Genomic DNA, 23,298 nt, shown 5'->3' on the forward strand with positions numbered 1-23,298 from the left:
CGCTAAGCAACTCAGTGAGATCTTGTGTCTAAATAAAATACAAAAATGGGTTGGGATGTGGCTCAGTGGTCGAGTGCCCCTGAGTTCAATCCCCGGTATCCCACCCCACCCCAAAAAAATTTTTTTTAAATAGAATATGGAAAACATGATTTGATGTCTAGAATCTCTATTCTAAAATAAATAGTTTTTTACATACCAGACCCTATTCTAAAGACCTTATTAACTGGTTAATGTCCAACATAACTCTAATAAGAGATAGGTACTATTACTATTAGGGTTGTAATTACAGACAAGTGGAAACTAAGATGGGATGCACTTGAAGTAACATTAAAATTTCAACAGAAATTAACAGACACGAGCATATCTGGATCCAGAATCCAAACTACTAACAAGGAGTTTACCAATCTTCTGTAAAGGCCAAAAGCTTTGCAGGCTACATAAGGTCTGTAACAACTCAACTGTGCTGTTGCAGAGTTAAAACAGTCACAAATTAAACATGAATTAAATGTGGCTGTATTCTAAAAAAAACAAAATACTTTTACAAAAAACAGTAAGGGCTGGGGTGGTGGCTCAGTGTGAGGCACTGGGTTCCATCTCAGCACCACATGTAAATAAATAAAAATAAAAGTCCATTGACAACTAAAAAATATTTTTAAAAAAACCACAGCCAAATTTGGCCTGTAAAGTTACTTTGTAAACACTTACTCTTAAACATGAGACTCCTTAATATACTAACTCTCAAGGTCAGCACAACAATAAAGGGAGCAACTTGCCTTCTTTTCCTTTGAATCTTTCTTGGTCATATCTGTTGTAGGCAGCTGGGATAGGCTGTTTAGTACGCAACGTAGGATCCTGTAGAAAGATAAATTATGAGTTACAAGTTAATATTTTAAATACTGGTTAATAATCATAATTAAAAACAAAATAGAAATATTTATATTCTAAGCTATTTGTCTTAAAATAGCCAGTAAGGCTGGGGTTTTAGCTCAGTACTAGAGTGCCTGCCTAGCATGGGTGAGGCACTAAGTTCGATTCTCAGCACCACATATAAATAAATAAATAAAAGGTCTGTTAACAACTTAAAAAAAAAAAAAAAGCCAGTAATACAAAAAGTAGTGAGGAGACCACTTGATGACCATTAATCATTTTTGAGACACTATTTATGAGTAAAAACTTAATATCACTACCAAGAATTACCAATCCAAAACTGCATAATTTAATTTGAAAATACTTTATCCAAAACTCAGTCTATAATGAAAGGGTCACATGGCAGATGATTAGGGAAAATTCAGTCACCAACCTATCATAGATAGAAAAGATGTCAAAATAAGTCCCAACTCAAGAGTAATAGAGATTTATATTTTAAACAATGGTCAATTGTCTCACATAACAATAAGTAGGCCAGATACAGTTTACCTAAAATAATTACTCAGAGGGTTTCTCCTACTTAACCCATTCATACCAGATATGGCAAGGTATATTTTCTCAGTCTTAATGACACCAGAGTTCCTGCTGAAGTAACTTTTCATGCTGAAAAGAGTCTTCACATCATTAAGGTACACCAAAGCAGCTTTACAATATAATTTAAAACTTTAAGATATCTTCAAAACTACAACACTGAAATTTTTGTTATAAAAATGGCAATAAAACTACTATATAAGGTGCAAAACATTCTTACCACAGGTGCTGCATTTGGAGCTGGTCGCTGTTCAGGCGCACGCCCTTCCTCCCTGGCTTTGACAGACTGAAGAATTGCAAAAATATTCTTGGAAAAATTCTAAAATATAAATGGATTCTGATTAAGTCCACTTAAAATTAAATATGCGAAGACAGTAAATTTACTTAATAAGCAATTATGATTAAATTTTCCTCCTATCAGTTCTTTCCGACTTTACCATATTAAGATACCATTATCATTGCTATGGTTTAGACGTGGTTTGCCTCCCCAGTGATTCATGTGCTGGAGATTTACTTGTTCCTTGGTGTGGTGATAATGAGGTGATGAAACCTCTAAAAGGTGAGGCCTAATAGAAGGTAATCAGGTCATTGGGGCACTGTTCTTGGAAGGGATTAAAGCTTTTCTTTAATAATTCTTCATAATGGGTTGTTACTCAGCAAGGATAGGCATTCACTTGTCCCCTTCTTCATGCAGTCAATTCCTTTTCCATTTCTCTGCCATACTGTGATCTAGCTAAAGGGGCTTCACCAAAGGCTGAACAGATGAGGCTGCTCATCCTTGGACTTTCAAACTCTAAAACTGTGGCCTAAAAGAATCTTCCATTTTTTTTTTTCTTCATTTCACACCCACACCCCTGCCCTGTGCAGGAACCTTGCACATGCTCACTAATCCTCTACCACTTTGCTATAATATGCCTAGTTCTTAACTTCTTTTCTTTATAGAGTACCCAGTGGCAGGCATTACATTACAGTAATGGAAAACACAATGAGACAGTTAAGCAAAAAAGAATCATCCAACTACTACTAGAAAATTCATCCAGAGACCAATTATTATAAACGCAGCATTATTCATTTCATTTTCTCATTTACTTAAATAGCAATTTTTATCTACAACTTTATTCATATTCTGTATCTAATAAAATGCATAACCAGCAAACAAGCTAAAATAAAAATATAACATTTGCTGTCAAAAGTGGTACCCTAATTTTGACAGAAATCAACAATATCCTCCTGTAAGTAAAATAAACTCTAATATTAATTTCAGATTGTCATGGATTATATTAGATGTTGAAAGTTCTCAGATACTGTTAGACATCAATGTGAACACTGAAAAACAAATCAGAAAAGTTGGGAAGTATTTACTAATAAACTTAGAATAAATTTTTGTATGAATAATCTTAGCAACATTAGACACAACTAGTGGAGTATGCTTCCTTTATGAAATATTCTTCCTTGGCCTTTGAGACACTATTCTTTCTTGTTTCTTTTCCCTCCCTGATTCTAACAGTTCCCATGGGGCTTTTCTTTCTGCTTATCAATCACTCAGAAGTTTAAGGAATATTTAAGACTCTACTATAAGCCAAAAACCTTGATTGATACTCAAAAGCAATGACAAGATCAGCAAAGACACGGTGCCTGCCCTCATGAACCTCCAATGCAATGTAATTTCTCTACTACAGAAAATTAAGCATTTGTTTCCTTGTCTTAGACCACTTTTCCAACCTTATCACTTCAAATACTCACTAGTTTTTTTTTATACTTATTTATTTATTTATTTATTTGCTGGTGGATCTTTATTTTCTTTATTTATATGCAGTGCTGAGAATCGAACCAAGTACTCCATACATGCTAGGCAAGCGCTCTAACACTGAGCCACAACCCCAGCCATACTCAGTAATTTTTAAACTTTAAGTATCATTCTCTCCACTGTCTTCTTAAGTTAGATGCCCTTACTGGATGTCTACCTATCATGAGCATGTCTTAATTACTGCCCTATTTATTTAACTTTTTGTCTTCTGCCCAAAAATATAACCTCTGATATCTAGGACAAATACATCTCCAGATAGTGCCTAGCACTTGCTTGGTTTGTATATATTAAATGAATACTACACAAATAAAAATATATAAAAAATGAGATGTGCCTTTTAAACATAACTACTACCATCGTATTAGGTACAAAAATATGCAATTTTGTAATTCTTTATAATAGCAAAACAGGTCTCAGAACTCCTTTGCACTCCTAGAAATTACTAAGGACCCTAAAGACCCTAGTTTGTATGAATTATAAAATTTATCATATTGAAAAACTGAAACTGACAAATTTATTTATATAAATATATATATATACACACACACACACACACACACACATATATATATATATATTTTAGTGGTAGTTGGGCACAACACCATTTATTTACTTATTTACTTACTTACTTATTTATTTATATGTGGTGCTGAAATGGAACCCAGTGCCTGGCACGTGCTAGGCCAGCACTCTACCACTGAGCCACAACCGCAGCCCAACCAATTTTTAATATATAACCCATTTGAAAACAAGAAAAACATGATTGCATGTAAACTTAGATGACAATTTTATTAAAAAATTATTTTCCAAAATGTACAAAACAGTAGCAACAAAAAGGACACTGTTTTAAATTTTTCCAAGTCTTTAATATCTCTGGCTTAATAAAAGATAGCTATATTCTAATATCTGCTTCAACAATCTTTGCCGTGCTATCTGGCTTGATCAAAGAATATTTTTTTTTTTGGAGAGAGAATTTTTTAATATTTATTTTTTAGTATTTGGCGGACACAACATCTTTGTTTGTATGTGGTGCTGAGGATTGAACCCAGGCCACACGCATGTCAGGCGAGCGCGCTACTGCTCGAGCCACATCCCCAGCCCATTGATCAAAGAATATTGAGAAAATGTAGCTTCACACAGTTAGAAAAGAGAGGGATATAATTGTTTTCAGATAACTGTGGATATTCTTTGGTATCATACTAAAACAAAACCATATGATCAGTTGTTGATCTGTATATGGAAGCCTCAACTATAAATTTATTTTATTACTACTTTAAAATTCAGTGGTTTATTTTGTACTTTATGTGGATTGTTTTTAAATCCATGTTCTAGTCATCTGGAAAAATATCAATCACTGTTATGCATATTTTCCAAATGTTAACAAGTTGCATTATACAGTATCAACAAATTATATTTATTATTATATTTGCATTTTATTTGTTAATATAACTCATAAAAAATATATCAAAGAGTCTAAGAATTACAAAACTGTTAAAGTCATAGAAACAAGAAAAATTTCTCAAAAAATTTAATTTTCTCATGAAAGCTCATATTTTATCATTGGCAATAAATATCGTCACTTGCTTTCCTTAAAGGAACAGACTTCTTTCCTTCTTTTTGAAAAAAATATGTCTGCCAAATACCCAAGTCTAAATAAGTTATTCAAATAAAAAATGGTTTTCTGTGAAAATGCAGCTGATTTAACTGACAATTCAAATAGCACAGTGCTATTAAGGTGTACCGTATTTTGATATCCAGAACTGCAATATACATTTCAGTCTTATTACATAAAATACTAAAAAAGATTTACTAAATGGTCAAGGTTTAACAGAATTAATTTCTTTAATTTTTAATTTTTTTTTTTTTTTTTTTTTTTTTTTTAGTTTTAGTTTTAGGTGAACACAGTATCTTTATTTTTATGTGGTGCTAAGGATCAAACCCAGTGCCTCACACATGCTAGGCGAACATTGAGCCACAACCCCATCCCCTAAAAGAATGAATTTTAAAACCTCATCAAGAACATCATCATGGGGCTGGGACTGTGGCTCACTGGGAGAGCACTTACCTCACATGTGTGACGTGAGGCACTGGGTTCAATTCTCAGCATCGCATATAAATAAATGAATAAAATAAAGGTCCATCAATAACTAAAAAAATGTAAAAAAAAAAAAAAAGAACATGATCAGGATGAAGAACACAATGCTTACTAATAAAGTTTGATGCCACTGCCTTGTTTCAAGCCAGTTTTACCAGCTATTGCTTTTACACCAGACTGAAGGCCAATAGTAAGAAATGCAAATACAACCTTAGTATTATTATGAAAATAAAAACATGAAAATCCAATCTTGCCGGGCACAGTGGCACACACCCATAGTCGCACTGGCTCAGGATGCTGAGACAGGAACATACAAATTTAAAGCCAGCCTCAGTAACAGAGAGGTGCTAAGCAACTAAGTGAGACTCTGTCACTAAATAAAGAACAAAGTAGGGCTGGGGATGTGGCTCAGTGGTTGAGTCCCCTTGGGTTCAATCCCCAGTACCAAAAAAAAAAAGAAAAAAGAAGATCATATCTCACTACTTTAAAAATAATAAAATACTGAAAAACTCTAATTCTAAAAGAATCCATTGAAATGTTATTATTACCTATTTGTTGTTTGGTAGAATTACAAGTAATTATCGTCACCTGCCTTATACTGCTATGGTTTGTGTTCTGCAAAATTTATATGGTGGAAACTTAATCCTCAGTGCAACAGTGTTAAGACCTTTCATACTGATCAAGCAGGAATTGAGTGGATTACATACTATGGGAGTGACTTTCAGATAAAAAGATGAGTTCAATCCCCTTCTATCTTTCTGTCCCTCACTCTTTCTCATCCTTGTGTTACCTTCTACCATGTTATGTAGTAAGAAGACCATACTATATGTGGTCCCTTGATCTTAAACTTCCCAGCATTAAGAACCATGAGCCAGGGCTGGGGATGTGGCTCAAGCGGTAGCGCGCCCGTCTAGCATGCGTGCGGCCCGGGTTCGATCCTCAGCACCACATACCAACAAAGATGTTGTGTAAGCCGAGAACTAAAAAATAAATATTGAAAAATTCTCTCTCTCTCTCTCTCTTTCTCTCCTCTCTCACTCTCTCTTTAAAAAAAAAAGAACCATGAGCCACATATATTTCTGTTCATTATAATTTATTCAGTCTATAGTATGTATTCTGCTTTTAGCAGCACAAAATAGAATAAGGCATATACTAATTTGTAGAAGCTTAAAAACATGTTTTAATGGCACAGTAAAGTCGGTTTACTTTATTTGGAGTGCTTGCAATGATTTAATTATATAAAAAGAAGTGTTCGTATTTCTCATGAAAGTTTCCACCTATCCTTTTTTTCCTGTCTTTTCCCCCTAAAACTCAGAAAATAAGAAGACCTTAATAATTAGCAGCAGTGATGTTCTAAAATTTATAGGACTCTAAGTACTTAACAGTATTTTTCACAGCTTAACAGATAAAAACAGTATACAAACTGATTATCAGTCCAAATATGATTTTATATTTAAGAAGATTAAATCACAGAGGTACAGTTATTAAACAATTCTTAATTATTAACTTACTTTTAAAAAGACACAATGGTACCCACAAACTGTATTAAATTAGAACAGTTTTGAAATTGTGGTACAATCCTGCCATCTAGAGCTCAAAGAAAATTATTCACCTAAGTTATTTGAAAATTTAATTTTTGTTTTAAAAGAAAGGAGAGGCACCTGTTTTATTTCCTTAATATAAATTTAAGATTTTCAATAATTAAAACAATAAGTCACAGTATTATTCAAGTATTAGTCATATTAGGCCATGAAAATAAATATAATATTGTTTTATTATAAATAACAAAAATGGAAAATGGGAGTTTTCTCATATGCTCGAATTTATCTACAATTCTAAGATCTAGAGAATGACTGTTAAAAGTACTTTTTGAAGTAAGTCAAAATACAAAAGAAATGGAAATAACTGTTTTCATATACAGTCTTTTCAAGTAGCTATATTCCTATTTAGATAGCACAGTAAATTTAAAGCTAAAATTTCAACATTCTACAATCAAAATCATTCTGCCTCAAACAATGTTAAAGTCAGTTTCATCAATAATCCCACACAATTCTTCAAATGTTCCTATCAAACCATCACTATTACCAACTTTGCATCAGTGGAGAACTAAGAGAGAACGTATTGTAATCCCTGTAACTCAGGAGGCTAAGGAAGATCACAGGTTGGAGACCAACCTCAACAATTTATGAAGAACCTAACCAAATTAGTGAGATTCAATATCAAAATAAAAAACAAGAGTAGTGCAGGCATGGTGGCAAACACCTGTAATCTCAGTGGCTTGGGAGGCTGAGATAGGAGGACCAAGAATTCAAAACCAGCCTCAGCAAAAGTAAGGTACTAAGCAACTCAGTGAGACCCTGTCTCTAAATAAAATACAAAGTAGGGCTGGGATGTGGCTCAGTGGTCAAGTGCCCCTGAGTTCAATTCCTGGTACCCAAAAATAAATAAATTAATAAAAGTAGCTAGGAGGTGTAGCTCAGTGATTAAGTGGTTCTAGAAGAGAGAGAGAGAGAGAGAGAGAGAGAGAGAGAGAGAGAGAGAGATCTGAGGGAAGGGGAATTGGAATATGAGGACTGGATGACGTAGATGAAAATATGTAAATAAAACAGAATTAATGCATCCATTTTTTGAGAGATCTATTAAGATACCAAACCATCCAGAATCAAACATCTATATTCCAAAATTTTAAATGTACATCTTTTTTGATCAAAAATTTGTTTTTAAGAATCCTTAAGTTGGGCTGGGGATATGGCTCAAGCGGTAGCGTGCTCGCCTGGCATGCGTGCGGCCCGGGTTCGATCCTCAGCACCACATACAAACAAAGATGTTGTGACCGCCAATAACTAAAAAATAAATATTAAAATTCTCTCTCTCTCTCTTAAAAAAAAAAAAGATTTTAAAAAAAAAAGAATCCTTAAGTTGTATGGACATAAATGAAAAAAGACACATGTACAAAGGTTTTTTTTTTTAATGTGTTATCTCTAACACTGAAAAGAAAGGGAAGGAAAAAGAGAATGAGGAAAAATGGAAGAAAACAGAAGAGGAAAGGAGTCAGGGAAGAAAAAGAAAGGGGGAGCAAAGCAAGGGAGAAAATAAAACCAACCCCACATACTGAAACAAAACAAAAATATCTCCACTAATAAGGAGGTTAATAATAAAAAAAATTCCTATATCCCTAAAATAGAATCTAATGTTTAAAATATACTCAATAAATATTTAGTGATTTCTGTAAGTTTTCTACTTTATAAGAATAAAATTAATGATGGTATCAGTTCTCTGATGATCAGAGAACTCGCCATTCGATATTCTCTAATTATGAAGTTCAGGCAAAAATCTGATTCAAAAGAGAACTGGGACACTCCATATTTAAAAAAGACGTGTGAAGGGGCATGCATCTTAACTCACACAGCTTCTCTGGTGACCAATAATAGAATGGTAAATATGGCCATTTGGCAATTTACATTACTCCTGATCTTTCAAAGAAATAAAACATGAAATTTCCTAATATAAAATTTTAACCAATTCTACAACTAATCACAAGATTAAACATACACACTCATTTTACAAGTGGGTGAAATATTTTTATTACCTTTCCTGTACTCTGTAATATAGTTGTTCGTGTCCTCCACACTCTCTCTCTGCTGACTATATCTCGAGTCACATCCACCTCAGCGTCCACAAAACTCCTCTGTTTAAGGGCAGTTATGTCATCATCTAGATCAGTCTTGATAGTAGATCTTTTCTTAGCCATAATTTTAGCTTTGATTGCAGCAATTTTTTCAACTGACATAGCTTCAGACAAAGACCTAAAAGCAATTTATTTTTTTAATTCTGACACCAAAGTTTCCTTGAACATATCATATATTGTTATATTTATAAATTTCTGGTAAAATTGTTTTTAAGTGGCACTTCTCATCTCAAACTGACATAGTTGATATTCTGTAATCATATAAGATTTTTATAGATAAGGGTACACACACAGACAATATCTATTGAACAAATTCATACTTTCATAGGAAAGATCAACTCAACAAAATTCCTCAGAAGTTTTTCATCTCTCCCTCAAAAGACCTGAATTCATTAATATGGGTGCTTTTTTTTCATATTTTATGAAATTTTACTACCTACTCTAGCTCTATATCTACGGAAATTACACACAGATACACACACTCATGCCACCTGTAAGGGGGCCAAAAATTCAACCTGTAAAAAGTGCGGGAGCTTGGATTTTCCTTAAAATTTATTTCAAGGTTACAAACCTACATGCCATTGTACACATCATATTTTATAGATGAAGAAGCTTTTTAAATACCACAAAAAACACACAATCATTTTAATCTCTGGAAAATGATACCATATTTTGAAGTTTCTTAATATTTCCTTTACTTGATTTTCAAATAGGTAAAAGAGCAAAGAAAGACCATGCTTTCAGAAACTATTAAAAAAAAAAAACTCTTAATACTGAAAGTATGGACTTTATAAGATGATAATCTTAAGCACAGTGTTTTTATAATATAAAATGACAAAGAGAAAAAGTGGTTGAGTACCTTAATAACTGTAGACAAAAATATTACTTTAGTCACAAGATGAAAATCTTGAAATACGTTTACATAAGATCTGGAAAAAGGATGGAAATTCCTGCAGGTTTAAATACAGTAGTATTATATAATATACTAATTTTATTTAGAATAGGTATGCAGGTACTTTATAGCAGATGCAATACACATCAGGTATTTGACTCATTTTGTATAACATCACACAATGTTCCCCTAAAACCTAGAGCATACCAAAGTATCTTTAAACAAATTCAAATACTTTTCAAAACTACTTAATCAAGCTTGCCTTAAACTTTCAATTATTGGACTTTCACTTCTAGCCAAGATGAAGTAAAAGAAACAGGATTAATCCCTCCAACTTGAAAAGTTTTCATGTCAAAATACATGAAACAATGGATGACTACACACTAGCTACCAAGCCATAAAGGATAGTGATTCCCTGACAAATGACCAAAAAACAAGGTAATTCCGACAGCTGCCTCTACTTACTGCCTTGAAAATATCCAAGACTTTGGAATTCATAGGCTAGAGCTTCTGAGAAAAAAGAACTGAAGAAGATCTCCTTGAGTATTCCCAACAAAGTATGGATTAGCATGTAAGTATGAGGAAACCATCTCAACCTGAGCAAAAGAACCACCCCAGAGGTTTGGAGGGAATAATGCATGCCCAGTGTTCACAAGGAGTTCTCCTCAACCAAAGTGAAAAGTTCATGTTCACTGGTCATTAGGAAGAGAACTCAGTCTCAGTGGCAAATGCTCTTGCTTGGCATGTGCAAGGATCCTGGGTTGGATCCCCAGTACCAGAAAGGGAAAAAAAAAAAGTAAGAGTACTCAGAACATTCTTGCCACAGCAGTGGGTAGAAACAATTACCGTAAGAATAATTACTATAACTGACCATTGTTAAAATAACAATATTAAAACTAAAAATCCACAGTAACAAACTGTTTCTAGGTGATTTAACTGTGCAACAATTCAAAGTTAAAGTAGATTTGGAGAAATTAAAAAAAAAATACTTAGTACTCAACAAGGTAAACTGCACAATGTCTGGTTTCTAGCCAAAGATTTCAGGGCAAATAAGGAAAATATGCAACAAAATGAAGAGAAATACTAATCAATAATTAGTAGAACCACATTTCATGTATTCAACAAGTTGTAGAGACATAGAATTTAAAAAAACAAAACAAACTTTTAGAGATGAAAGTTCTAAACAGAGAGATATTAAAAACAATACATAAAGGCTGGTGTTGTAGCTCAGAGGTAGAGCACTCTCCTAGCATGCATGAGGCACTGGGTTCAATCCTCAGCACCACATAAAATAAAGACATTGTGTTCACTTATAACTAAAAATAAATCAATTAATTTAAAAAATGCATAAGATTACAGAAAAAAAATCACTGAACTTGAATATACATAAAAAATTATCCAAAGTACAATTTTGAAAAAAATTTAAGAGAAAAATAGAAATAAAGAATCAAAAACAAAGGGAAGAAAAGAAAACAAGTGACCTCTCAAATGACATCAAATGGAATTTAAGCAACTCAACTCCAAAAAGAGGAAATCAGAAAAATTCAAAGAAACAAGGCTCCAAATTTTTTCAAATTTAATAAAAATTAACCCAAATATTTTCCCAAGAGACTGCAAGCACAAGAAACACAAAGTTCTCTCAAAACTATGCCATAATTAAATAGCTCAAAATCAGCAAGAGAAATTTTAAAGAAGCCAGAAGAAATAATGTATATTTCATAAAAAGAAAAAAAAAATTTTTAAATGAGAACACACAAGTGAGATGGGAAGCATATTCCCCCAGTCTAGCCTACAGATGAAACTAGAGTCTTGGCTAACACCTTAACTGCAGCTTTGTGAGGCTGAAGCACAGAAGTCACCCAAGTCATGCCAAAATTCCTGATCCAGAGCTACTGGGGGCTAATAAATGTGCATTTTTTTAAAAAGAGATGATGTTGTCTATGGCCAGTATGTAGACTTTGGCAAAATTAATTTACCCATTTTAACAACGGCAAAAAAAAACAAAACCCTATGATCATTTCAATATAATCAGAAAAAGCATTTAGCAATGTCCAACATTTGATTTCTGATGAGAAAAACATCTCTCAACAAGCTAAAAATAGAAAAAATTTCCTCAGGGCTGTGGCTGTGGCTCAGTGGTACAGCGCTTGCCTAGCATGTGTGAGGCACTGGGTTTGATTCTCAGCACCAGATACAATTAAATAAAATAAAATAAAGGCCCATCAACAACTTAAAAAAAAATTTCCTCAATCTCACAAAGAAAATATAAAAAATTCACAGGGCAAAGTGGCCACACACATCTGTTAATTCCAGCATCTCGGGAGGCTGAGGCAGGACAATTAAGAGTTCAAAGCCAGCCTCAGAAACTTAGCAAGGCCCTAAGCAATTTAGCAAAGCTCTGTCTCAAAATAAAAAGGGCTGTGGACATGGCTCAGTGGATAAACACCCTTGGGTTCAATCCCTTGCATCAAAAACAGTCATATCCAGAATATGTAACAAACTTTCAAAACTCTATTAAGAAATCATACAACCTATTAAAAAAAATAGGGGAAAAGTTGAAGACCTTTCACCAAAGAAGTTAAATTAAGACTATGAAAAGACACTTCTTACAACATCATTAATCATGAGAAAAATGCAAAATTAACCACAACGAAATACCCACTACACCTATTAGATTGCTAAAACTATACAGCCTGACTATACAAAGAGTTGGCATGAATGGAAAAACTCTTACACACTGCTGACTTAAAAGTAAAATGAGGGCTGGGGATGTGGCTCAAGCGGTAGCGCGCTCGCCTGGCATGCATGTGGCCCAGGTTCGATCCTCAGCACCACATACAAACAAAGATGTTGTGTCCGCAGAGAACTAAAAAATAAATATTAAAATTCTCTCTCTCTCTCTCTCTCTCTCTCTCTCTCTCTCTCTCTCTCTCTCTTTAAAAAAAAAAAAAATTAAAAAAAAAAAAGTAAAATGATACAACCACTTTGAAAAATGCTTTAGCAGTTTCTTAAAAAGTTAAGTCTGGGGGCGGGGGTTGTGGCTAAGTAATAAAGCACTTGCCTACATGTGTGAGGCATTGGGCTTAATCCTCAGCACTACATTTAAAAAATTAATTAATTAATTAATTTAATTATTTTTTAAAAGTTAAGTCCATACTACCATATGATCCCATCATTCCTCTCTTAGGTACTTACCCAAGAGAAATGGAAGTGTACATTCGTGCAAAACCTTGAGCACAAATGCTCACAGCAACTTTAGTTGTAATAATCAAAAAACATCCAGATGAAGTGGCACATACCTGTAACCCCAGCAACTTGGGAGGCTGAGACAAGCAGATCATGAGTTCAAAGCCAGCCTCAGCAAAAAGCAAGGCACTAAAAGCACCTCAGTGAGACCCTATCTCTAAATTTAAAAAATAGCTGAATGTGGCTCAGAGTTCGAGTGCCCCTGAGTTCAATCCCTGGTACCAAAAAAAAAAAAAAAAAAAAAAAAGACCAATAGTGAAATGTCTATCAACAGGTGACTGGTAAGCAAACTGTGGTACTTACATACAATGGAAGAATACTCAAAAAAGGAATGAATTAATGAGAGACCCACCAACAAAATTAATCTCAAACCAATTATGCTAAGTGAAACACACACACACACACACCAAAAAAAAAAAAAAAACCAAACTACTGCACAATTCCTCTTACATATAATTCTAGAAAAAAACAAATCCATCCTTACTAACAGCAACTCACTGGTTGCCTAGGAAGAGGATGCAGGAACAGGTGTTAAGGATTACAAAGGTACACAAGAAATTTAAGAAGGTGATGTTATGTTCATTTCTTATGAATGATAAGATGTTCCACAGGTGTAAACATACATGAAAACTTATCTTTAAATACACAAAATTAATTGTATGATACCTACACACCACAATAAAGCTTTTAACAATCTACACTGGGAATGGGGGTGTAGTTCTGTGGTATAGTGCTTGCCTAGCATGCACAAGGAACTGGGATCTACCTCAGTTCAGCATTATCACAAAAAGAAAAAAAAAATTCCTGAACTGAATTTTTAAGAATCATACTATGCCAAAGAAAACATTATGAAGTAATTCTAAATATATTAAAAATCAGATGTTAAGCGAAATAAGTCAAACTCAGAAAGCCAAAGATCATGTTTTCTCTCTTACATGAAAGAGAGTAAAAAGGAAAAGAAAGATGGAGGCAGGATATGCAAATCTTGTGAAAAATCAGAGATTAGAATAGAGAAAAGGGACCAGGGATGGGAGGAGGGAAGGGGTCCAGGAAACTCTGGAGAGTGATATTAGCTATATACTGCATCTAAATATGAATTTGTAACAACAAATGCCACATTATGTACAACTATAATGTACCATATTTTTTTAAAAAAAAAAAAAGGTAAAAAATAAATCAGGCATCTGCAAGTTAAGCTACAGACCAAATCTGGGCACACCCTTGCTTTTGTGTCATCTTTGGCTGCTTTCCCTACCATAAAAAGAGTTAAGTAGTTGCAAAAGAAATAATATTACCTGCAAAGTCAAAATATTTAACACACTTGTTCTTCAGTATCCCAGGGGACTGTTTCTAGGACTCCCTAAAGATATCAAAATTCAAAGATGCTGAAGTTTCCTTTATAAAATTGTAGATTTTTTGCATATAATCTACTCACATTGTCTCATGCACTTTAAATCATCTCTACACTACTTAAACCCAACAGAATACAAATACTATGTTAAAAGTTGTTACACTGGCCTGGAGTAGTTGGAAGGCTAAGAGTAGAGGATTTCAAGTTTTGAGGCCAGCCTGGGCATCTGAGTGAGACCCTGTCTCAAAAACTAAAAAGGGCTGGGGATGTAGTTTAGTGGTAAAGCAGCCATCGATTCAATCCCCAATACTGCAAATAAGTTGTTATACTATATTGTTTAAATATAAGGACAAAAGGGCTGGTGATGTAGCTCAGTGGCTAGGCACCAGACTAGTCTATGAAAGGGTCTGGGTTCAATTCCAAGTACTGGGTGGGGGACAAAAAAGGACAAGAAAAAAAAATCTGTACATGTTCAATACAGACACATTTTTTCCAAATATTTTTGATCCACAATTGGCTGAATCCACAGATGCAGAAATCACTATTAGAGAGCCAACATATATATACAGCACTTTCAGAAAGTTTGCTGATTTCTGCTACAAATCAAGAGATTATATTATAAAATAAGTGGCATATCAGGCACAGTGGCACATGCCTATAATCCCAATGACTTGGAAGGCTGAGGCAGGAGAATTTCTAAGCTCAAATCCAGCCTCAAGAACTTAGTGAGACCCTGTCTCAAAAAATAAAAAGGGCCAAGCACGGTAGTACATGCCTATAATCCCAGCAGCTCAGGAGGCCGAAGCAGGAGGATCAAGAGTTCAAAGCCATCCTCAGCAACGGTAAGGTGCTAAATAAAATACAAAATATGGCTAGGGATGTGGCTCAGTGGTTGAGTTCCTGAGTTCAATCCTCGGTGACAGAAAGTAAAAATAAAATGGGCTGGGGACCTGGTTCAGTGGTCAAGTGCTTCTGAATCAATCCCTGATACCAAAAATAATTTAAACAAACTAAGTGGCATAAGGTAAAAATTATTAAAAAGAAACACAAATGTGGTAAAAGAATAATGAAGAAGGCTTTCTAGAAAACAAGATAAGCATATGGCTTCCAACCCATCCTATCATAAAACATGCCCTCACAGTCCTTAGGACCAATGAGTTCCACATCTGTAAATTCGACCAACATCAAACTGAAAATATTAAAACAAACAAAAAAAAACTGTATGTACTAAACATGTACAAACCTTTTTTTCCTGTTATTATTCCAAAACAATGCAGTAAAACTACTACATACCATTTCCATTATATTGGGCATTATAAGTAAACTGTGTGCACAAAAGAATATGGCAGAGGGTATCTATAAGCAATATGTAATTTTATATAAAGGATTTGAGCATCTGTGAATATTGGTATAAGGGGTGAGAGGGTGCTCCTGGAACCAATCCACTATGGATACTGAGGGAAAAAATGTATTCTTTTGAAATCTGGGGAGCAGAGGCATATAATGAATTAAAGAGGTAAATGCAAGTGTGGGAAGCATTTTAATTTCCCTTTTTCTATGTATATTTACATATACCTAAACTCCATATTTGGTACTAAAAAAATTCTTACCTGATCTGTTCAGTTTGTACAATCCCTTCCTTATGACCCTCCAAACGAGCAGCCAATCTCTCTTTATCAAGACGCACACACTCTTCATCCTGGAAATAATCACTGGTTAGTAAACATTTTAAATTCTTATTTTAAAAAAACTTTTTGCAGTGCTAAGAACTGAAGGGCTAAGGGCTTTGAGTATGCTAAGCATGCAGTCTACCATTGAACTTTATATAAAGTTTTATGAAAAAAAAAATCACTGTACATAATTTTTCCTTACAAAATCCTCACCTACACATTTCCATGGAAGTAATCCATGACTTTCATGAACTTTAAGAATACTTTTAGTTACACAAAGAAAACCACAACAAAATATATGCTGGATCATTTAAGACTAGATAGAGCTATGCCAGGCGTAGTGGCCACCGCGTGGAATCACAGTGGCTCAGGAGGCTGAGGCAGAAGGCTCCAAGTTCAAAGCAAACCTCAGCAAAAGCGAGGCCCTAAGCAACTCAGTGAGATCCTGTCTCTAAATAAAATACAAAATAGGACTAGGGATGTGGCTCCATTATGGAGTGCCCCTGAGATCAATAGCTGGTACCCAAAACAAAACAAAACGAAAAGACTAGAACTAACTATAAATGCTCCTTAACTTACAAAGGGGTTCTATTCTGATAAACCCATAATAAATTGAAAATAACATAGACCACAAGTGCATTTAATACACTGACCTTACCAAACATTATAGCTTGATATAACTTACTTAAATGTGCTCAGAATATATCCTCTCACCTACACAAAAACCAACTTTATTATTAAGTGTTGGAGAACAATTATTATTAGTTGAATACTGTGCTAAAAGTGGAACACTTTCAAGTCAATGTGTATGTAACATTTCTGAACCATTAAAAAAGCCAAAAAATTGTCTAGGATCATCTGTAAAAGTTTACCAAAAAAACTTGCTTAGTCATTTATTTCTATGATTAAGTGTTCTTGCCATAATACATCATAACTACTTTTATTCAGAAAGACATCATACAACAAACGACCCTTTATAACTGAGGAAACTAAATATTATGAGAAGCCTTCATCAGAGTCAAAAATTTCATTTTGAATCTAGGGTTTTTTTTTTTTCCATCTGTTGCCACAAGTCCCAAACCGAGTAAAACTTTAATAGTTTTCAAAGCATGTTCCTTAGCACATTAGAGATTTCTTATAAAGTGTCCCAGGCAACTTCAAGATCTTGACTGACATTTAATTTTGGTAGCTCAAAAAAAAAATTTTTTTTTTCCATACAGGCAATTAAGCCCAGGTGTACATAACCACTAAGCGGCATCCCAGCCCTTTTTTATATTTTATTTAGAGACAGGGTCTCACTGAGTTGCACTGGGCCTCACTAAATCACTGAGGCTGGCTTTGAACTAGTGATCCTCCTGCCTCAGTCTCCTAAGATGCTGGGATAACAAGTGTGAGCCACCACACCCACCACTCTCAGCTAGTTGGTAGCTCAACTTTAATATATATTTATGTATTTCAGGATGTCAGCTAAAATGTCTGAATACTTAACAAGACAAAAATCAATAATTCTAATTTAGTTCCATGCCTATATGCAATAAATAAGCAAATGATCAGAGTCCATGTCCAATGGCTAATGAATATGAAATTGTATTAAAAAAAAAAAAAGCAGAGCCTACTCGATAGATCAAAAAATATGGGGGGCTCCAATTCTTGCACTAACAGTAATCTATCACAGTAATCTATCTTCAAATGGACACATGGGCTGAAATGAATGGAAGGCTATTTTGGCAAATGCATTATATTTTTCTCATTTATAATAAAGGTATATAACCCCTAATAGTCAAGTTCCTTAAGGAACTGCAAATTAAAAGACAATTGCAATCTAGACTTTAATCAAATCAGAAACCCTTCCCTCAAGGTTTCTTTTTCCTGGTATAATGTAATATTCATACACTGAACTAAAACTAAAAATTGCTTAGGTAATGTGTTTATATAATACAATACTACTTTATAAAATGATCTGGAAAAAAATCTATGCTATTTTATGTTGATTTTTCAAGCTACTGGAATCCTAGCAATTTAGCATTTCTAACATGTTCGATTTTTTCAAATAACTAAATTATGATGTTCAGACTTTTCCGATCAAATGATATCCCTGACTTCACTCCCTTTGTCAACAGTCAGTCACAATATTCTCTCATAAATTGAGCAAATTTTCAGTTTTACTGCCATAAAACTTGTACCAAGGGTTAACAGAATAGCTAGGATCCAGAGTACCTTGGCTCTAATACTAGTTCTTCTAACTTTGGCAAATCCCTTCTTTGTTCTGGAGCTTCACACATCAAGCCTAGTACCACACGTCAAGCCTCACACGTCTCAAACCTAGTACCACAAACTTCAAGAGATTGTGGTGAAGTTAAATGAGTAAATACACATGAAGTATTTAGACTATCCCCTAGCACATAGCAGTAACAATGAATCAGTTATCATTTTTGTCATTATGTGAAATATATCAAGTCTGTGTTTCAGAATATACCTAATTAAAATTACATTATTTTAGCATCAATTTTATCACTGATAGCACTATATATAAATTACCAACCAATCCTGTCCCTTCAAGTTACCTTTCTTATCTTTAATTGTGGATGCTTTACTATCCATATAGCAGACAAAAATATACATATTTGTTCTAGTTGTAGATGAATACAATACCTTTATTTTATTTGTTTATTTTTATGTGGTGCTGGGGATTGAACCCAGTGCCTCACACATGCTAGGCGAATGCTGTGCTACTGAGCCACAACCCTGTGCCCTGCCCCTTATAAAAGGTTTTATGAGATAGTGGTAGGCCTTTGGGTCCTAGTTTGCCTATCCCTAGAATAAGGTGGTATGGGAATTTGCTCTACTCTTCAGAGCTGTGAAGTGCTTACTTCATTAAAATACTGACTTAATGGGTTTCAGATTTCTTGTAGCACTTTAGCTAGCAAATAGAATATTAATATTGCTTAATATTCCTTAAGGAATGTTAAGGATAGTTTACATGAAATAGAAGCCACATAAGAAATATACTTATGGGACTGGGGCTATAGCTCAGTGGTAGAGTGCTTGCCTGGCACGCATGAGGCCCTGGGTTTCATTCCCAGCACCACATAAAAAATGAAAAAAATCAAAAGTTGTTTAAATATTTTTAAAAAGTATTAAAAAACAAATACATAAAAAATAGTTATTTTTACAGATCTACTGCATAACACAATGACTATAGTTAATAAGTGTATTATACTTTAAAACTGCTGAGTAATTTTTCTTTGAAAACTGCTAAAAGGAAGTTTTTATTGTTCTCATTACAATGATAAGTGTGTGAAGTAATGTAAGTATTAATTAGCTCAAATGAGTCATGCCGCAGTGTAGAAGTATTTTAAAACATAATACTATTTATAATATACAGTTTTTGCCAACTAAAAAAATTCAGTTCTCTTTGGAAAGAAAATTAGTTCTGATAAAAGTCTAAAATAAGAACATTCATGGTTTCTAGCAATATTAATTAATACCACTGATGGAGACAAGTGTTATCTCTTCAATGTTAATTGACAGATGATAGGTTCAATCATTTGTTTAATTAAGATTAAGATTAAGCATTCCTCTAGAGTGTTAATCGCCATTTCAGGGGGTTTTATATGCAACAGATATGGAACTTCTTAAAAATTTACAAAAAATAAGAACATAATAATATAATTAAAATCCAGAAAAACAAAACTTCTAGGATTACTACAAACAACTCTTGTTACCAAACAATCTCAATTTCAGAAACAATATGAATGATCTTTAAATAAATTCTATTACCTCAATTCTTGGTTTCTTTGCTTCTGCTAAAACTTCATCTGCAGCTCGTTTGACTTTAAGAAAAAGAGAAGTAAATAAATGTATAGTTTTGGGATGGATTTGTGAAAGTTCAAATAAAGATGTGACAAGGCATACCTTGAGTGGATCGCTGAAGACCTATTTCTAGAGGGGCACTTCTGTCTATACTTGCTGATGTTGCTGAAAAATTAAAAAATATTCATATAAACAGATCAATATTTAAACACATATTGGATTTTATTACAAGTAAAATTCACAAGCTTTGTCATAGTTTGTATTTCTGTGTGGCGACTTACTCCAAAAAAAAGTAAATTTTAAAGCATTATTGTAGAAGTATTTTATAAAAAGATTAATCTGTATTAGAAAGCTTATGAGAACAAACTATTCTTAATAATTTAGCTTACATATTACTGAGATGAACTGCTTCAAAGACTATACTTCAGAATCACAACACATGTACATTAAAAAGTTTACCTAAATATAAATATGATCACACATATATGAGGGTAAGTTTTTTAAGTTAACATTCACGTTAAACATGAAATCTTTAATTCTTTATAATTGGTAGAAAACTTTCAATTACCTTTTGAATTATTTGGGGACGGGGTAGTGGGGATTGAACTCAGGAGTACCGGGCCACTAAGCCACATCCCCAGCACTGTTTTGTATCTTATTTAGAGACAGGGTCTCACTGAGTTGCTAAGCACCTCGCTTTTGCTGAGGTTGACACTAAGCTGCTAGGATTGTGTGTGCCACTGTGCCCAGCTTGAATTATTATAATTTTTTAAAGCATTTTTTTAACCTTTATTTTATTTATTTACTTTTATGTGGTGCTGAGGATCGAACCCAGTGCCTCACACTTGCTAGGCAAGCACCCTACCACTGAGCCACAACCCCAGCCCCTTGAATTATTTTTAATGACTCAATAATGAAACTGTCCCCCTCGACCTAGATTCTACCATCCTATATAACCATTGGTTGTGCTTATATATCTCTCTAGAGTTTCTTTCTGTAGATATAAGAAATACAAAATTTTACTTTTATTTTAACCTTTTATTCTGACAAAATATTCTGAATCTTACTTTTCTGTTTACATAACAGTATTCTCTCTTACATTCTTCCACATCAGCATATAGGGCATTTCTTTAACTCTTTTCTTTACAACTACAGTAATGCTATTGTATGGATTATAATTTATTTAACCAATTCCTTGCAGATGAGCAGTTCTAACAGTCTTCTGTCATTACCAACAATGGTAAAATGAAACTATATATATGTCACTAAATACATTTTCAAATATGCCTCCAGGATAAAGTTCCAGATATAGGATTTCTAAGTTAATTTTGTGGTGACAGACTGCCAACATCTTCAACAAGGGTTGTAATTATTGAGATTATAAATAACAATGCAAAATGTTTCCTTACAGTTTGACTAGAGCATATTATTAAAATGTTAGGTTAAAAAATGCTATTTTTGTTAAACATTTCTAGCAAGTAGAGAAATGCAAATCAGAACTACTCTAAGATTTCATCTAACTCCAAACAGAATGGGAATTATTAGAATACAGATAAAAATAAATGTTGGCAAGGATGTGCGAAAAAGGTACACTCATACATTGGTGGTGGGACTGCAAATTGGTGCAATCACTAGGGAGAAAGCAGTACAGAGAGTCCTCAGAAACATGGAATGGTACCACCATTTGAACCCACTGCTTGGTTTATACCCAAAGGACTTAAAATTGGCATATTACAATGATACAGACACATCAATGTTTATAGTAGCTCAACTCACAACAGCTAAATTATGGAATCAACTTAGGTGTCTTTCAACAAATGAAAGGATAAAGAAAATATGGTATATATACACAAAGGAATATTACTCAGCCTTAAGAAAAATGAAATTATGGCATTTGCAGGTAAATGGATGAAGCTGAAGAATATCATGCTAAGTGAAATAAGCCAAATCTAAAAACCAATGGCCAAATGTTTTCTCTAATAAGCAGATACTGATCCATAATGGAGTGGGGTAAGGAAGAGTAAGGGAACTTTGAATTGGGAAGAGAGGAGTGTGGGGAGGGGAAGGGGTTTGACGGTGGGAAGGATGGTGGAATAAGATAGATATTATCACCCTATACACATGTATGATCACACTATACCAGAATGACTCTGCACCATGTACAGCCATAGGAATGAGAAGTTTGCTCCATTTGTAGACAATGTGTCAAAATGCATTCTACTTCATGTATAACTAATTAGAACAAATAAAAAATAAGCTAATTTTTTTTTTAAAAAGAATACAAGTAAAAATAAATGTTGACGAGGATGTGGGGAAAAAGATACACTCATATATTGGTGGTGGGACTGCAAATTGGAGCAACCATTATGGAAAGCAGTATGGAAAATTCCTCAAAAAACATGGAATGGAACCACCATTTGACCCAGTTATCTCTCTCCATCTATACCCAGAGGACTTAAAATCAGCATACTATAGTGATACAGCCACATCTAAGTTTACAGCAGCTCAACTCACAATAGCTAAACTATGAAACGAACCTAAGTGCCTTTCAACAGATGAATGGATAAAGAAAATGTGGTATTTATTCACAAGTGGAATATCCTTTGCCTTAAGGAAGGACAAAATTATGGCATTTACAGGTAAATGGATGGAGCTGGAGAACATCTAGCTAAGCAGAATAAGCCAATCTCAAAAAAACCAAAGGCTGAAGGTTTTCTCTAAATTGCAAATGCTAATTCACAATGGGGGGGGGGGCCCTAGGGAAAAACAGAAATACTTTGGACAAGGCAGAGGTGAAATGAAGGGATGGGAGGGGAAATAGGAGTAGGAAAGACAGTAGAATGAATCAGACATTAATACCCTCTGAGCATATGACTACATACGTGGACAATATATGTAGAGGACTGAGAAGGAACCAGAAGAATGAGAAGCTATATCATAACTTACGTAGGATGTGTCAAAATGCATCCTACTGTCATGTATAACTAATTAGAATAATAATTTTTTAAATATCTTTGAATAGTTTGTAATTGATTTTTGAAAGAAATTAGCATATTTACCATATTTTCTTTGGATTAGTGAACTGTATGACCGAAATTCATGGTTTTAAGTCTCTTTTGGTACATATTTCCAGAACAACTTCATATATTAGTTGAGACAGTTTTTTTTTCTAATAAAATTTGAAATATTTCTTATCAGTTTGTCAAGTCTTTTATTAAAATACATAACTTTTTTACCTTTACCAAACTACTAACTGAATAATCCCACCTTTTCCCCAG

At 33.9% G+C, this 23,298-nt stretch overlaps 1 protein-coding gene across 1 annotated transcript in view; it reads right to left on the reverse strand.

Moving 5' to 3' along the window:
• Positions 1 to 23,298, reverse strand: part of Cdc73 (cell division cycle 73) — a 118,845-nt gene that overhangs the window by 86,757 nt on the left and 8,790 nt on the right. Inside the window, exons 4-9 of the mRNA XM_026390697.2 lie at positions 20,123 to 20,185; positions 19,988 to 20,040; positions 16,148 to 16,236; positions 8,950 to 9,166; positions 1,679 to 1,777; positions 774 to 852 (exon numbers count right to left, since the gene is read on the reverse strand). Of these exons, the coding sequence (XP_026246482.1) occupies positions 774 to 852; positions 1,679 to 1,777; positions 8,950 to 9,166; positions 16,148 to 16,236; positions 19,988 to 20,040; positions 20,123 to 20,185 (600 nt within the window). The remainder of the gene's footprint in view (positions 1 to 773; positions 853 to 1,678; positions 1,778 to 8,949; positions 9,167 to 16,147; positions 16,237 to 19,987; positions 20,041 to 20,122; positions 20,186 to 23,298) is intronic.

This window comes from Urocitellus parryii, chromosome 9 (genome assembly GCF_045843805.1).
Source record: "Urocitellus parryii isolate mUroPar1 chromosome 9, mUroPar1.hap1, whole genome shotgun sequence".
NCBI classification, from domain to species: domain Eukaryota; kingdom Metazoa; phylum Chordata; class Mammalia; order Rodentia; family Sciuridae; genus Urocitellus; species Urocitellus parryii.